Source organism: Apostichopus japonicus, chromosome 2 (assembly GCF_037975245.1).
Source record: "Apostichopus japonicus isolate 1M-3 chromosome 2, ASM3797524v1, whole genome shotgun sequence".
Lineage (NCBI taxonomy): Eukaryota > Metazoa > Echinodermata > Holothuroidea > Aspidochirotida > Stichopodidae > Apostichopus > Apostichopus japonicus.
This window is the reverse complement of record NC_092562.1, coordinates 26443388-26459750: the sequence shown is the minus strand read 5'-3', so window position 1 is coordinate 26459750 and position 16363 is coordinate 26443388. Positions and strand designations below refer to the sequence as shown.

At 34.3% G+C, this 16363-nt stretch overlaps 2 protein-coding genes across 4 annotated transcripts in view; both read left to right on the top strand.

Annotated features, from left to right (window-relative positions):
* Window positions 1-16363, top strand: part of LOC139984175 (uncharacterized) — a 260085-nt gene that overhangs the window by 151352 nt on the left and 92370 nt on the right. Inside the window, exons 21-30 of one of the 2 annotated variants that reach the window (XM_071997950.1) lie at window positions 3099-3256; window positions 3683-3818; window positions 4352-4483; window positions 4961-5060; window positions 5883-5962; window positions 6971-7096; window positions 8030-8158; window positions 8354-8481; window positions 8712-8847; window positions 9169-11144. In XM_071997950.1, coding sequence (XP_071854051.1) covers window positions 3099-3256; window positions 3683-3818; window positions 4352-4483; window positions 4961-5060; window positions 5883-5962; window positions 6971-7096; window positions 8030-8158; window positions 8354-8481; window positions 8712-8847; window positions 9169-9243 — 1200 coding nt within the window. In that variant the 3' untranslated portion in view covers window positions 9244-11144. Of the gene's footprint in view, window positions 1-3098; window positions 3257-3682; window positions 3819-4351; window positions 4484-4960; window positions 5061-5882; window positions 5963-6970; window positions 7097-8029; window positions 8159-8353; window positions 8482-8711; window positions 8848-9168; window positions 11145-16363 lie in introns of those variants that run through there. The other variant, XM_071997956.1, reaches the window with a different exon arrangement.
* The window catches only part of LOC139984187 (uncharacterized), a 62538-nt gene continuing 61817 nt past the window's right edge, over window positions 15643-16363 (top strand). For both annotated transcript variants that reach the window (XM_071997983.1, XM_071997975.1), the window contains exon 1: window positions 15643-16104. The gene's annotated coding sequence lies outside the window, so the exon portion shown is untranslated. The remainder of the gene's footprint in view (window positions 16105-16363) is intronic.

The following is a 16363-nucleotide window of genomic DNA, read 5'->3' as shown; positions in this document are numbered from 1 at the left end:
GTTAATACTGAGCAAAAAATTACAGCTACAAAAGAGGGTTTCATTGACTTAATTGAGTGCTAAACAGTTTAACAATATTGTTGCCTATGAATTCTGTAAAGCTTAATACCTAATTAGACCAATGACATCATTAATTGTGTCATATTGATTAGAAATGCTACCATAATATGAATCTCATTTGGTGATAAAAGTCTCCTATTGACAAATATATGTTACTTGAGATAAATTCTGGTTATGAGGGTTCAAAATGGCAATATTTTTAAGGTGCGTTGGACTCCATACAAATTGTATTTAATCCATTACAAAAGGGTAGTTGGTTTGTATTATATCTGAGCTTCTACATCTTTTATGATTATTTGATTATTGCCTTAACATTTTTGCAATAATACAGAGTAGTGCCCAGTGAAAAATTCTTTTATAAATTTACTATTGCTCGGTGACACTTTATTTTTTTCTATGACTTTTTTGTTGGCTGTGAAGTATCCATAAGTAATTTGAAATATGACTACACCTTTAAGGGCAGATAATTATGGAATATGTCAAAGTAGTTGTGCTAGAAAATACATTGTATTTGCTAGTTTCCCATATTTATCAATAAAACGCAATTTCATGTACTTAACACTTTTTAGCAGTACAGATAAATGGTTTAATTTAAGGTTGCGATCCTTATCTTTTTTGTAGTTTCTTCTTGTAGGATGTTTAGTCAACATATGAACCACAAGTTGTTTTCACACCTTTTGGATTTCATGCATGATATATTTTGTCAAATAACATCTTCTATTATATTATTATAATGAAATTGAAACATTTGTGGAAGTAGAAGTAAAATATGAATCATTGTAAGTACTATATTTTATTTTCAGGCTCGCAATGGGAAAGCAAGGTTCATAGCTGCAAGAGGTAAACCATTCTTTTTGAAGATGTTTTACTGTTATTCTCCACACATTTGCATGAGATATCTTTTCTTCTGTTCATACCTTAACTTATTTGTTTATTAATTTACTTTAAAGAGATTTTTTACAAATCATAACATGACTTTGATCAATATATTTGTACCTCATAGCAGGTTTGTTGCTGATTGTAACACATTTCAGTGTCATTCTTCAACTCTTATTACCATACCGAGAGAGTGAGATGTTACCAAGTTAAAATGTGTGGAATGTGATTTGTCACCAAAACATGAACATTGTCTACATCGAATTATCAGTCAAAGAAAACAACAAAACACATGAGAACACTATCAATAAATTAGAGCAATCAACACACCTTGTGAATACTATAATATTTGAAAGTGATCAATGTAGCTACATTAAGTTACAAATTAGCTATTTAACTGAACTATGGACCCCTATATCAGTTGAATATGTTACTTTTAGGTGATTTAATCAACAAAGTACTTCAACTTTCTTTTTACTAACACTTAAAGTAAGTGTAAACCATGAACCTTACTTTCAAAACTATTTTGTGCTGTTAGTCTTTGATAGAGCAATCATCACTAAAAATGTTCTTAACTTCCACCACAATATGGGTGAGTAGTACTAATACTAATAATGTACAGTGTCATTTTGTTTATCTGACACCATAATATTACCATATATCGACCATTTATTACTAAGCATACTCTCCTGGAGATAATTGTTTGCATTTTATTGTTGAATTGAATTAAAAGAACACATACAGTTAAGTTGCTGTGTTTTTTGAAGTGATAACAATGATGCCTTTCCTTAAAAATACTTCTTCATTATTTCCTAGGACCTCGAAGTAAAAGTCTTGCTGAACAGTTTTGGAGAATGGTTTGGCAACAAAATGTCAGGACATTAGTCATGCTGGTTGACAGTTCGGTAAAATGTTTAATGTTAGATTGCAAAATAAGTCATTGATATGTTTAGACTTTTAATCATATTCATTTAACAAAAGCCTTGACATACTATGGACTGGATAAATATACACACCTGATTGAATATGTCATTTAATGAAAATATAGTTAGATATGACTAACAATTAAATTTATTTGTTTTCAACTAAAATACACTGTACTACACTGTTAAATCAGCAACGTAATGTAAGTTTTAATTTTAGCATTTCCATAATTCTTAGGTTGAAATTCAGCTAAATCATCTGTAACATAAATTCACATCCATTCAACTTCCTTAATGTGCACAAATTAAAGCAGAGTCTCAATCACTTGCACATGGAATTGTCAGTTTTTAAGTTTTTTTTTTAATACTTATATGATCAATAGCTTTATTAAAGGAGTGTGAAGAAGTTAACAATATTTCCTTGTGCTGATATAGAATTAAAACAAATTAAAACGTTGCAGTAGGAATTCACCTACCATACTCCAGATAATCGTTATATTTTGTTACATTTTTGTATATCCTTGTCTTGTCTAAGGATGAAGACATTTATAGCTATTGGCCTAGGAAAGTGACAACTAATGAGGTGTTTGGTGAGATGACCGTGTTATTGCAGGAGACAACCAATCATCAAACATACACAAACAGAAGGCTGAAGATAATCAGTGACGTGAGTGAAACATTCATTTTTTGTTGATGTACATTTCCTAATGTCTACTTTTAGTGAGTCATTTAAAAGTAGACAGATTAATTTTGTATTTTAATATTGTACAGTATTTAGGCAGTTGCAAACACTGCTATGCGATTGATTTAAATTGTGTTAGATTGCTATATGTCAAAACGTACATTTTATCACATTGTCTAATGTGTCAAGATCCATTTTTCATACATTTATTTCAAGAATTACACAAAGAAACACGTTTGTCATGCCATTTTAGACGTAAATTTGGTTCCACAAATTCATGTTTTCCACACATGATCATGTTTTATTTCTTTTTTGTGTGTGTTTTACACTGTGATAAACAGGCCGGTAAGGGTTGCCACAGGTGTTTATATATCATAGATGAATGCTACCATATAGTGGATGTGATACATGCTTTACACACAAACATTACTCCATGCTTCTTTTTTTTTACATGAGTATTTTAGTTTTTGTCAGATGTAGTTGGATTATCTATCTTGCAATCCTACCTTGGCTCTGTTACATAGCACTCAGCATAACAAAGTGTGTTATTTTTCTAGATGCATGATGACAAAATTCTAAATGTCTACCAGCTTCAGTTTCACGGTTGGCCTCAAGGAGGAGTTCCAGAAGATTACACAAACCTGATTGATTTCATTAAACAGGTGAAGATGAAGCAAGAGCATATCAAGATGTCACCTTTGCTCATCCACTGCAGGTAACAAGTTTTCTGCTCATGTACTTGATAGTTTAAGATTCAGACCTACATAAAAATAATATGTAAATTTCCTTACCATCATAGTATTGTCTAATTATTTTATATGGAATAATAATAGACACACTCCTTAATGCAGTGTATTGTGAAATTCAATCTTTTATCACTTTCAGATATTAGTTAACATAACTAATATAATGAATAAATATAAAATAGCAGATACCATTTCTTCAAGAAATTCTTGTGGCAAGTGTTATGATATCTTTACAAGGTTGACTATAGGCTACTTTTCCATCGTAGCAAAACGGACACAAAATACTTTTTGAAACAGTGTGTGTGAACTAAAGATAGTTTATAATGATGTTTTTAAATGAATACTTACATAGAAGTGAATTTGCAATTAGTAATTCGGCAATGATTTTTTAACAGAGATGGGAGTGGATCGACAGGTACTTTTCTAGCCCTGTACCAACTGGTGGATGTGCTTAGATCTAACAGCACGATCAGCATCTATAATGCCATTAAAAATCTGAGAGAAGACAGAATGGACATGGTCCTTACCCGGGTTTGTGATTTAGAAATAAATTCAAATTTACTAAAGTAATAAATTTGCAGTTTTTGTGTTTGAGAAAATATGTTTTCTTAAAGTTTAGTGAGACTTGCTATTGGGTAAAATGTGTTTTACTGCTGCAATGCACTAAATGTAACTTGAAGTTTTCTGTTTCTATGAAATGATGTTAAAGTTATACTTTAATTTATTCACTTTAATGTAATTTAAAATCATCAGTAATTCAAAAAGGGACCTAATTAGAACATAGCATGAATTGCTGATAATCCTCCAAATTTGTAGTTTTTTTTATTTCTATACATCTAAAAGTATTATGTTTGTTTAAAGCATTTAGGGTCCAATACTTAGTAACTCCATTAAACTGTTACACGGCTCCATTGAGCATTTAATCAGCATGCATGCCGAGGAGAATGAAAAGTAATTGAGCATTGTAATATTGTTTACTCATTTCAACTCTGCTGGTTTACTTTAGTATTTTCCAACTAATTGATGTTTTGAAAACTCATAAATAGTTATGGTAATTTCAACAGGTGCAGTATCTATATATCTACGACACCTTGCAGCAGGCTCAGCTTACACCAGAGAATACAAGAACATTAACAGAGGAGTTTAAGGGCATGGATGATCAGACATTGAATTGTAAAGCTGTTCAAGAATTTTCTGTAAGTTGAATTGAATGTCTTTACCTGATTCCTGTGAATACGTGTATGTCAACACATATTCATTAATCTGTTCCTAGGATCCTGTTTATTTAAGTTTAATAATATGTCCAAAGACTTGAAATAAATACTTAGGACAATTTTAATTATATATTTCCTGTAAGTTGTATTTACACAGTCACCTGTCATCAGTGGTTATGTGATTCAGTACATTAGACTTACAGTGCGGTTACAAACATCTCACTAAAGACAAATCAAGTTAATAGAACTATTTCTTTCCCTCATTCTTCCTGGACAATCGTAAGAAACATTTTTAGAAATATCTTATGGTTAACTAATGGACAATAAAAATTTCACTGCTGAGGTTGTTAATTTGATGGCTAATCACCAAGTACATGTTTAGCTTACTGACTTGTGAATGTCATGTTCGTTGATATTAGCAATATCATTAGGATTCTGGTTTCTTACTTACTCCTTCAGGCACTGACAAAAATCAAAGAACTTAAGATGCAACAGCAGCAGCAGATGGGAGAATCCCAAGAGAATGCCTACAAAAACAGATTTCCTGGAATCATTCCTTGTATGTACAAAGCCTTCAATCAATGGCGTGCCCAAATGGGGAGGGCCAGGGGGACCTTGCTTCCTCCTCCGATTGTCAGTTGTTGTTGGGGGTTTTTTTTTTGCTGCGGGAGAATAGAAACCCCCTCTCTTTCTTTTAACCTCACACAAAGTATTTATTAGTAAACCTTGCATTTATAGCCACTTCAAAAGACCTTTAACGTCTCATTTGTTTCCGGAGGAGAACCTCCATCCCTACAAATGAGACTGCTTCAGAGACCTAAAAGCCACAATGTCTCTATCATAAAGTTTATTCTCTTCTGGTTCCGCAAATTCAGTCTACTAACTTATTCAGTACTCGAAATTTTTGAGTTGATTGTTATTTATTAGCAGAACATACCGCTTTAAGCTACTTATAAAAATCGTAATGACAGTCTGCCTCTTAATTCTGTATATGCCTTTTTATATTTAGGCACTTATTTAGCACAACTATCGAAACTGCTTCATTTCAAATTTTTCTTCTTATTTTTTGAAATGACGAAACTTGTTTTTTCTTACTACACTTTAAGTGTTTGGCCAATTTCTCAAGTGTAATAACCGATGAAGGTGTGGTGTCAAATGGTTTATGTTTACTGAAGCATAATAGCTTTGTACATGGCTGTTTTTAGTTTCTATCAAATGTTTAAATAGATATGAAATCAATGAAAATGGATTAAAATAATTAAAATTGCTTCAAACTTTGTTTACAATGACAATGGAAACTGAATTGTTTATTCAGACTTATTTGCCATCCTAAAAGTATCCAACAAATGTTTTCATTGATGATTTATTGAATTATATACAGTGGACTCATACAGACCAGTCTTGAAGTCAAATGGTGTTACTCATGGCAGCAATGATTATGTAAATGCTACCAAGTTAGAGGTTAGTACATCCATACATGAAGATTTATTCACAAGCATTTCCTAAACTAGTGGTGTTATATATACTTGTAAATTTTGATTGTATTCTAGCATAAGCTCCTATATTTCAGCAGAAAGGATGGTATTTGGGCCTGCACAGTAGCCTGCACAGTGAACAATTTTTGCTAGACTCTATATTATAATTTTGGCAAGCCACACAAGACTCACATGATTTTGTGAAATGTGTCCTTTGTGTGATGATACATTCAACACTGCTTTAGTAGCTGACAAATTGTATATGCTCCATAAAATTGTGATATGATGCCTTAAATGTTACATAGTTCCCTACCAAGTTTGGTGTTACATCTGAGCAACTGACTAAAAACTATGTGTGTTAAACTAAGTCGTCCGTAATGTGATGTGCCTCAGATGCTGAGAAGGTCATTTCTGATAGATAAACAGTTTTATGTATAAAATACAATCTGACAGATAATCATCGGTATACAAATACAAACTGGAGTGCAATTTTTTTTAGTGTATACAATATATCAGCATTAAGTCAGTGCCCCTTAACTTTAACTATTGATATTGTTGTATCAGAGTAAACACTGTTTACCTGTAAGTAGTAGGTCGTCCATGATGTAATGTTGGTATATTTTCTTCAGATTCAACTTTCATATTACTACAGCAATATATGCTTGAAGGTTTGCTTGGATATCATTATTTTTTGCATTTAAATTACATTAATACTCAACTTCTTTGCAGGAATATAACATTCAATAGTGGATAAATACTTTAAACTATGCAAAAAGAATTTAAAATGTATAGCTCCACACTAAAAATAAATTCTATTGATGTGGTTTCGATCAAAGATCTGATTCAGGAATTTTAATTTAAAACAATGCAGGAGAACTACCAGAATATGTTTGTTCAGAAAAATATGTAGGTGTTGAAAATGCTTGTTTCAAATATTTCCCTGCCTGTACGCCTTAGTTTCTTATAAATAAAAATATTTTTATGTTTAATATAGGATGATGGTTCAATTATTTTGACCCAAGATCCTCTGGCTTCAATCTTGGAAGATTTTTGGAGACTTGTCTATGATTACAAATGCAGTACCATTATCATGTTGAATGACATGAGCACAGCTAACAAGGTTTGTAAAATCACATGGATTACTTTTGTGAGAGATTTATGGCATGCAAGCATAGGCGTAGGAGGCGGGGGCTGGGGGGGGGCTGCAGCCCCCCAACCAAATTTTTTGTATGCTGAGAATTTTTCGGGCACCTACTAAAAGAAGAATAATTTGCAGTGTGTTTTTTAAATTTTTTAGTGCAAAATTCAGGCAATATGCTGAGAATTTTTCGGGAAACTGCTGAAAGAAGAATAATTTGCAATGTGTTTTTCAATTGTTTGGTGCAAAATTCGTGCAATATGCCGAGAATTTTCCGGGCACCTACTGAAAGAAGAATAATTTGCACTGTTTTTTCAATATTTTTGGTGCAAAATACGGACAATATGCTGAGAATTTTTCGGGCACCTGCTGAAAGAAGAATAATTTGCAACGTGTTTTTCAATGGTTAAACTTATATTATTATCATCATAATTGTTTTAACTACTTCCCCAATAATTCTAACCTATATGGAAGGGTAGTAACACAGAAAATGATTGTACCTCATTGGCATTTGATGTAATAACAGATGAATTCCTATATGATATGCACATTAACATGTTGAATGCGAAATATTTTTGATATATTTTTCGGGCAAGTCGTTACACCCCCCCCCCCCCCGCAATCAAATTAGGCTCCTACCCCTATGAATGCAAGCCTTTCAAAAACAGGCCACTTGGTCTGTGTGCATTAACCCTTTCACATCCACAAGCCAAGCAAATTCCTATCATCCATTTTCTCAGATCATATATCATATCATATATTATTTGATGATCCGACTTTCAATCAAAGTAATCTTAGCAATCAATCTTAATGTCCACAGTATATTTATTTTACAAGTTGTAATTATAAAAAGCATATTGAGGATGGTTAGGTATATTTATTGTTTGCATCTCTCTTCATTGTGTAATTCAACAGACTGCTGCAAAGTATTGGCCAGATTCTGGGTTGATCACTTATGGATCCATCACAGTGAGGTGTGTTAACACCGAAAGTCAAGATCTGTTGAGAACACAGAAATTTGAAGTCATACACCAAGATCATCCGGTAATCTAAGAAATAATGACGTAAAACATTTAAGAACATGATTCATCTTCTTGGATTAAATCATGGTTTTTAGTACAATGAATGGCTCTCTATGCTTTGCTTGTTAAATAGTTACCCAACTGATTCCACCTCTCATTGTACATATCTTAACTACATCAAGTAATTTCATAAATTTTCACTTGATCTTTTTCCCAGGAATCAGTTATTGTGAATCACTTGACTTTTGAAGCATTTCTTGGTGGTGATGAAGATCTTCATAAGATGTTGGATTTCATTCAGTCAACTAGAAACATAACATCTGGTCCTACAGTTATGCACTGTCTGTATGTATATTTGCTGATTTGTACATATTAGCCGGATCATAAAAGCTAAGATTTTTGGATAAATAATGATTGTTTAAAAAGCAGTTATATAAGGCTGCATTGCACAAGACGTTAAAACCAGCAGTTAGTAGGACTTTTATTAACAAGTTTGTCTACTTTATGTTTAAAATGCATACACATAGTTTAGCAGTAATTCAGGAGAAACTGAACTTTGCTAATTTTCATTTCAGAAATGGAGTTGGTGTCAGTGCTGTGTATGTCACAGCTAAAGCTCAAATACAATGTCTGGAGACAGAAGGCGCCTGTGATTTATATCTGGCTGTGCAGAAATTGAGAAGGAAAAATGTGAACTTCATGTTATCACAGGTTATATTTTAATGTGAAACTTCCTTTAAACAAGCATTCATTTATATTTAGCAAACAATAAAAAAAAAATACATGAAGTTACATGATATTGAAGAATACATTTATTGCTTGGAAATCTAGAGAACTTTCATAAAGTCTTACTGATTATTCTCTTTGTAATGATTGATAAATTTGAAAATCATCTTGCCATCTTTAACTTTGAAAACGATATATTTACAATATTAATATCTCAATCTTATCCTATCAATTAGATTTAATCTTTTCCGGAACTACATCAAACAATGTTGATTCCTAATAAAAATTTTAATTTTTTTATTTCAGGATAACTACATGCTGTGTCTGAAGTTACTGAGGTGTTATTTGAACAACCAAGATGACTATTCTGTGATCTACTGAGAAGAATTCTGATTTTTTATGAATTTTAAATTATATTCTTCTACATCTTTAGATTGAAGCAAAAGAAAGGATAATCATTTTGTATTGGATCTTTTATGCTTATTATGACAAGGAAGTAAAGAATAATATTAGTATAATAAATCTTTTTGCAATTGAATCATTTATGGGTAATTTGGGATTAAACTTAATACAACAATTGATAGAGCCTTCAGAGACAGGTCGTAACAATGAACCCAATATAAGCATTTGACAATAAAGTACTCATAAATTGGAATACACAATTACATCAGTGAATAGACTACGGTTCAACTGTTTTTTTTTAAACGTGGGAAGACGATGTTAATTAATTTATATCATTCCTACAATGTTGCTATAGATTCGGTCACAGCTGAAGCTTCTTCTTTAATACAAGGTAAAACAATTAATCTCTCATTTTAAGATTTCTCTTCTGCTTTAACTAACCATAATGATTCTCACTGCCTGATGAAGGTTGACCGTCTTACCATGTCGGTTCTCTTGTGTAGGTGTAGGTGAATCTCATTAGCTTAATTAGATAATATGAAAGATTTTGGAATGAAATTCTGTTTTGAATGTTATTGGCATTGCCATGATTGGCTTTGAGTTGTAAAGCTGTCTGCAATGTAGAGAATAAATGAAATTTAAAGTCTGCATGTAATGGCCTGCATGACATTGCTACTCTACACTACGTAAAGTACCTTGATATTATATTATTTCCAGAAATTAATGAAAACAAAGATCTTAAATGAAAGTAAAATGTTAACTATAGCACAGTAAAATTTAAATTCTTTTCATTTGTGCATTTATATATTTACATGTCTAGATTTGAATGTTTACAATTACTTAATTGTTGTCAAAAAATCAGTAATCATTGCTTCCCTTGATTCCCCCCTAGATATTATCACACAAAATAACAAAAATGTTTGTTTTCTATTCTTAATTTGTATCATCAGCACGATCTTCTGTAGATTCACTTGTAATTTAAAGTGCCACCCATAAAAATGCTAGCATATGAATCCAACAAGCAGATGGGGAGCGATAATACCACAGGTTTCTTACAGAGCTGTCTTGAAGTGAAACACTTTACATACCCAAGCAAAATTATCCAGATGCCCAAAAGAAGCGACAAGCTTGCCCAACTGAAGTCAAACAGCTCCATCAACCATACCCCTTCTGCTTCCCAAACATTTGGTCCATATGCAGAAGTTCACAGAAAAACATGTTCAACAGCATTCCAGTTAAAATTGGCATAAGTAAAATGAAGCCTATATATATATTTATATACAACTTAAAGTTTCAATAGAAATGATTTTTGAAGAGAATGAGCCATTGCTGATGGTTTGCTATGAATGTTACATGTGTGCAACCTCCAAGGCTTGAGATGACTGAGTTACATGAGGTATACACACGACGTCCTGTGAAACCATTCCAAGGAAACACTGGAATACCCTTCAATATGTTGTGACTATTGTTGTAATATAGTTAGTTGTGCGAAAAGGGATGTGAACGAATATTATTATTATTTGTTTATATCATTATTATTATTATTATTATCATTTTTATTATTATTATTATTATTATTCAATTTCTTATTATGATTATTATTGTTATTGTTGCAATTATTATCGTTATTATAAAAGTGTGCTTATTAACTCAGTGAGTAGACAAAGTAGACCTTTTTCCTTACCGAATGAATTCGAAACATAATATATTCAAATATTTACAGCGATTCTGAACTGTCAGCACGCAGGAATGATATCGAAATGAATGAAGTAATCAAATGTTAGGTTCGATTCCATATGGGTTTTTTTTTGAGGGGGTGAGTTGTTTTGTTTATTCTTCTTTTCATGGTAGTCTCGGGTAAATATACGTTTGTCTTTGTTTGTTGGAGAATGTTTGTTTTTTGCATTTTGTTTGTTTGGGTTTATTCTTAGTTTGCCTTTTTTTGTTTCGATGGCAAGAGAAACTCGTGCAGTCATGATGGCGTGGATAAGTGTGACGCCTTGCTTGTAAACATGATATCTCAGGAAGGGTAACTTTGATGAAACTCATACTTGACACGCATGTGCCCCATCAATAATAAAAATAAACCGATTGTCTTTTCGTGTGGTCAAAGGTCATTTGAGGTCACCAGAGGTCAAATTGTGAAAACATTGTTAACACGATAACTCAAGATGAGAAACTGAAGAATCTAGTGCCTTGTAAGGTGGATGCCCGTATTAAGCACAAGAACTGTTTTTGGTGGTCAAAATATCATTTGGGGTCACCAGATGTCAAACCTTGTAAACCCGATATCTTATGAAAGGAAGTACGACTACGTATTTTATACGTAGCATGTGTATATGCTTCATATTGAGTACAAGAACTATACTGTTTTTTGTGAAGATCACCTGAGGTCACCACACGTCATACAATGAAAACCTTGTAAACAGGATATCTCACGATAGGAGCATCACTCGTGTGCATGTGTTATATTGAGTAAAATAGTTATGTTGTTTAGTGGAGGTCAAGGGTCATCTGAAGTCGTCAGAGGCCAAAGATTGTTAGTCATGCCATTGTGTAATTGTACATAAAAAATAGTGTATCAGGACATTTATTTCATCAGAGCTATTACTGGACAGCAAACTTTACTCATTGTCTGTCGCACGGAGCAATTAAGGAGGTATACTCACTGACAGATGCCGATTTTTTATAAGTTGATATTCAATCTGTATTCAAGAAGTAAAGAAAGTAATCAAGATATTCATGTTAGAAGAACGCCAACACTTTGCAAACTTACCGTGCCGTAACTTTATTCGCGTGCATAAACAGTAAGCCTAGTTAAACCATGGAGCTCTGTTTATAGCTCCATGGTTAAACACACTCAAACCTACCCAGCCTGAAATCAAGAAAAACGACTGACATGACCTTCTCAAGGCTCGCCAAACCAAAGAATATTGACGAAAACAATACGCATGATCACACACGACCCCCTTACAGGTAAATGTAAACACCTGACCCACCCGCAAAAACAGCTGGTTAGACAGAGTTGTCAAGTACATACCCAGATAATTCAGTACGTAGCCTAAACTGCTTACTGTTAGGCCCACAAGCGTAACTGCTAAAGACATGATCGAAGTTATTATAAGAAATTATACGTGAATTAATCAATGAGAATACCTACTTCTTTGGCGGAATCAACTAGCAGTGCTAACAAAAACTTGATCACTTAGTATTCAAGGTAAATAAAAGCGAAATAACGACAAACTGGTTAACGGTGAATACGATCAATCAGGTTAGCTGTAACTATATCATGTTTTCTAGAAATCACAACTGGGCGCTCCCTTGGGACGCCGATCGATACACAGAAACAGTGTCGAATAAATATCGCAAATTTCTACACCATGATCTACATTTTGCTATTTGTAGCAATTAACGTGCACTTCTGTAGTTTACGGATTATGACAAAAGAAGATAAAATTCACAATAATTTCTAGAACTTGTATCTTCGTCACAGAATGGCTCCGTTTCGATGTCTATTGAATAATAAATTTACAGAAATTGCGTCCCACGTATTTGTGGTTCAAGGTAACCTGTGCAGACTACCCTCTTTAGCAAAAATTAAACAAGTCAAAGATTATATAGTGCATACCCTCTATTGACTTTTCATGCATGCTACTTTATATTCCTCATCTCCTCTCCACTAGTGTAGACACAGGCTAGACATATGCTAACTTTATAGAAAAATTGAACAGCATCAGACAATGTTACCGGTGCTGTAGCCGAGTGGAAAAAGGCGGTGGCATTTGAAGCAATGAGGCTAAGCAATCTGTAGGTTCCGGTTTCGATGGGCCTACCCGGCCGCGAATTTTTTTCCCAAACAGGTCTGCAATTACGGAGTTTTCAGCCAATCAGATTGCTCGTGACGTCAGCATAAATAATAATCATCGCTTGGAAGTTCGAAGACATATACTGATATGAGTTACACACTGACACTTGATTGCGTCTAGTTACGGGGTTTCCCTTCAAACGCCCTAACTTTACTTTTAATGCTTGGATTACATGTTGACCTCACTTATGATACATACGCTACATTCTATTTGGTTCGTGTTAACGTTATCCACGATTCGTGAGCCGTTCTATTGAAATCAGAATTCGTTTCGTGGAATGGGTAGGCCTACAATAAAAGCAACTTCACGAGTCTTGAGTGAATATACGCAAACAGTATAGTGTATAGTTTGATATATTTCCGTCACTGCACTGTGTACAGAGTTATAATACAAATAGGCCTACAGCGCATGTGTGATGTACCCTGTACGAAACTTTCACTATGCGATGTTATCGATTAATGCCTTCACAGAAAACTTCGATCAAAGTAGATCATACAATACTAGTGTGCTAAATATGTCTAAACCAATTCCAAACATATCTAAATATATGTTCGAAAAGCTACGGGTAATTTTGAACGTGTATATCTTCGTTGCAACAAATGGATGCAGAACCTCGAAGTGAAGGTTTCAATGGTGATGACGTAACTTTTCCGACCAATCATGAACGACTATTTACGCACACTTGCAAACCTGTTTGGGGAAAAAAAGATTCGCTACCCGGCCGGGTCATAGTAAGGTTTCTTTTTAGTCCAAGAGCAATATACGGTTTCTCCATCTAAAATGACCTTCTAAATTGAAAATGATTCAAAATTTGTGTTTAAAATGTTGAATCGGAAGCCACCCGACGTGTAAGTTGTAATCCATGAGCCCAAGCTTGCGGGCTTCTTTCACATTTGTAGTTGCTTAAGTGTTGTAAATATAGCTGCTGATTATTTTTTTTTTATGATTGTTGTTATTATTATTATTATTATTATTATTATTATTATTATGTAAAATATCACTAACCAGTTGGTTGGTCAACACTAAATAATGCCATTTAATTGAAATAATTAATTCTTCATTTAAGTGTGTCAACTGAGTTGCTACCAACGTAACAAGAAGAGATAATTCACACGCTTGGTAGTTGGAAGACATACACTGAATCAGAAGGGTCACGGGTCTTAAATTGTCAAAGCATGAATGAGTTTATTGACGTCACTGAAACATGCATGTTGCTTATGCTGAACAGAATAACATTTGTTGCTGATTGACCTGCGACACTTAGTTAATTCTAGTTCCCGGGTTATCTTCCAAACGGCCTCATCTTCAAGGGCGTAGGAACCGGGAGGGCTGGGGGGAGCCAGCCCCCCAGTGAAAAATATGGGGGCGGAAGTATCGTTCCGCCCCCCCCCCCCGCTCCGCAAGTCAGAAAACCCCTTTTTCATTTCCAAATGAGAAAAAAATCTCATTTGAAGCACCAAATTGCATCTAAGGCCAGGTGAAAATGCAAAATTCTTTACAAAATGGAGTGGGTGTTGAAGTGTGCTATATTGCACCAAATTGCATCTGAGGCCACCTGGAAATGCAAAAAAATTCCAAAGGGGAGGGGGACACCCCGCCCCTTAGACCCCTCCCCCAGGCCGACCATCAGTCTTCAGCCCCCCCACTCAAAAGTACCTTCCTACGCCACTGCTCATCTTACTTTTAATGCTTGGAAAGCATGTTAAGCTTTCTTATAATAATTACGCTACATTCCGTTGTGTTTGTGTTTACGTTATCCAAGATTCGTGAGCCCTTCTATTGAAATCGGAATTGGTTTCATGGAATGGGTACCCTATAATCAACTTGAGTTCACGAGTCTTGAATGAAAACAGGCAGCAGCAATAGTTCGAGTGGATACAATACGTGAGTGGATTGCGCGACAAGATTAGGACTCTACTTAGTCTGAAGTTTCCTGTCTAAAATTTGGAAAATGGTATGCGGATAACCAATTTACACAACAATTCTGTTGAATCATATGTATCTCCATCTAAATCATATATAGAGGGGAATATTGAATAAACACCGTACATTTTGGAATGGAATATCTTCGTTGCAACGAATGGATTTTGGTTACCTCGAAGTGGTAAACCAAAATTTTCAATGGTTTCCATGGGGATGACGTCTCTTTTCCGACCAATCGTTAACGACTTTTTTTTCACATAACAGCAAGCCTGTTTGGGAAAAGGAGATCGCTACCCGGTCAGTACCATTACATGCAGGGATGACAAATTGTCACTACAACATTTAATTTCTGGCAGCAGGCCTGTTATTTTCTCGTCATGATTTTTACTACATATATAAGTATAGTAGAAATGTACTAAATTCGTATTTAATTCTAACGAGAGTCGACGCACGGAATACGACATGGAGTGTTATGTGGCTCTTGGCTGTTATAACTCGTATAACATCTGCTTGAAGCCACTTCTTCGTTATAGCGACTGCGACCTTTGATGCAATTAGCAAATTGTAGCACCCAGTTGTTTATTGCACTAACTGCGTTGAGTAATATACAATGTGATGTGGTACATTACGTTTACCTAAACTACTTCCGTAATGGGCATATTCTTGTCATAGATAAACAGTTACAAACGAAGTGGTAGCAGTGAACAGTCAAACACAATTTGAAAGAACTGAATTACTGAAGGATAATTAGTAAAGAGATTATACTGGAACATTGAAGTTGTGTGCAGTAGCCTAGACCTAGGGCCTAGGCTAACTTATGACGTGTAGCTGGCTACCATGTTCTGAAATTCCAGTAGCTATTCAAGGCTAAGCCTTACATGTACCTGTAACTAGTGTAAGTGTAAACAAAGATAAGGCCATTTTACATTACAAGGCCAGCAGTCTACCAAAATTTTGTGCTGGACACTTGTTGGTCTCCGAACTCTGATCTGTTTCATTTTAGTATTGCTACAGTATTCTAGAGCTCAAACTGGTACATGTGGACGAAAAGGTAAGTGCTACTTCAGATTCAGAAATAGAGAGTAGGCCTAGGCTCCTATGTGAAAAACAGCATAGCTTAGGCCTAAGGGAAAGTTAGCGGGTACTAACTCAGGGCAGGTAGACTAATGGTAACTTAGCCCTCAACTGAATTACTTCATTAGCCTATTGTAATCCTATAGCATATACCTGTGTCAGTAGGAATAGGTTCATTTCCCCTTCCATCCCTGTAGCCCATAGGGCCTATAGCCATTTAAGCTATAGGCCTATGG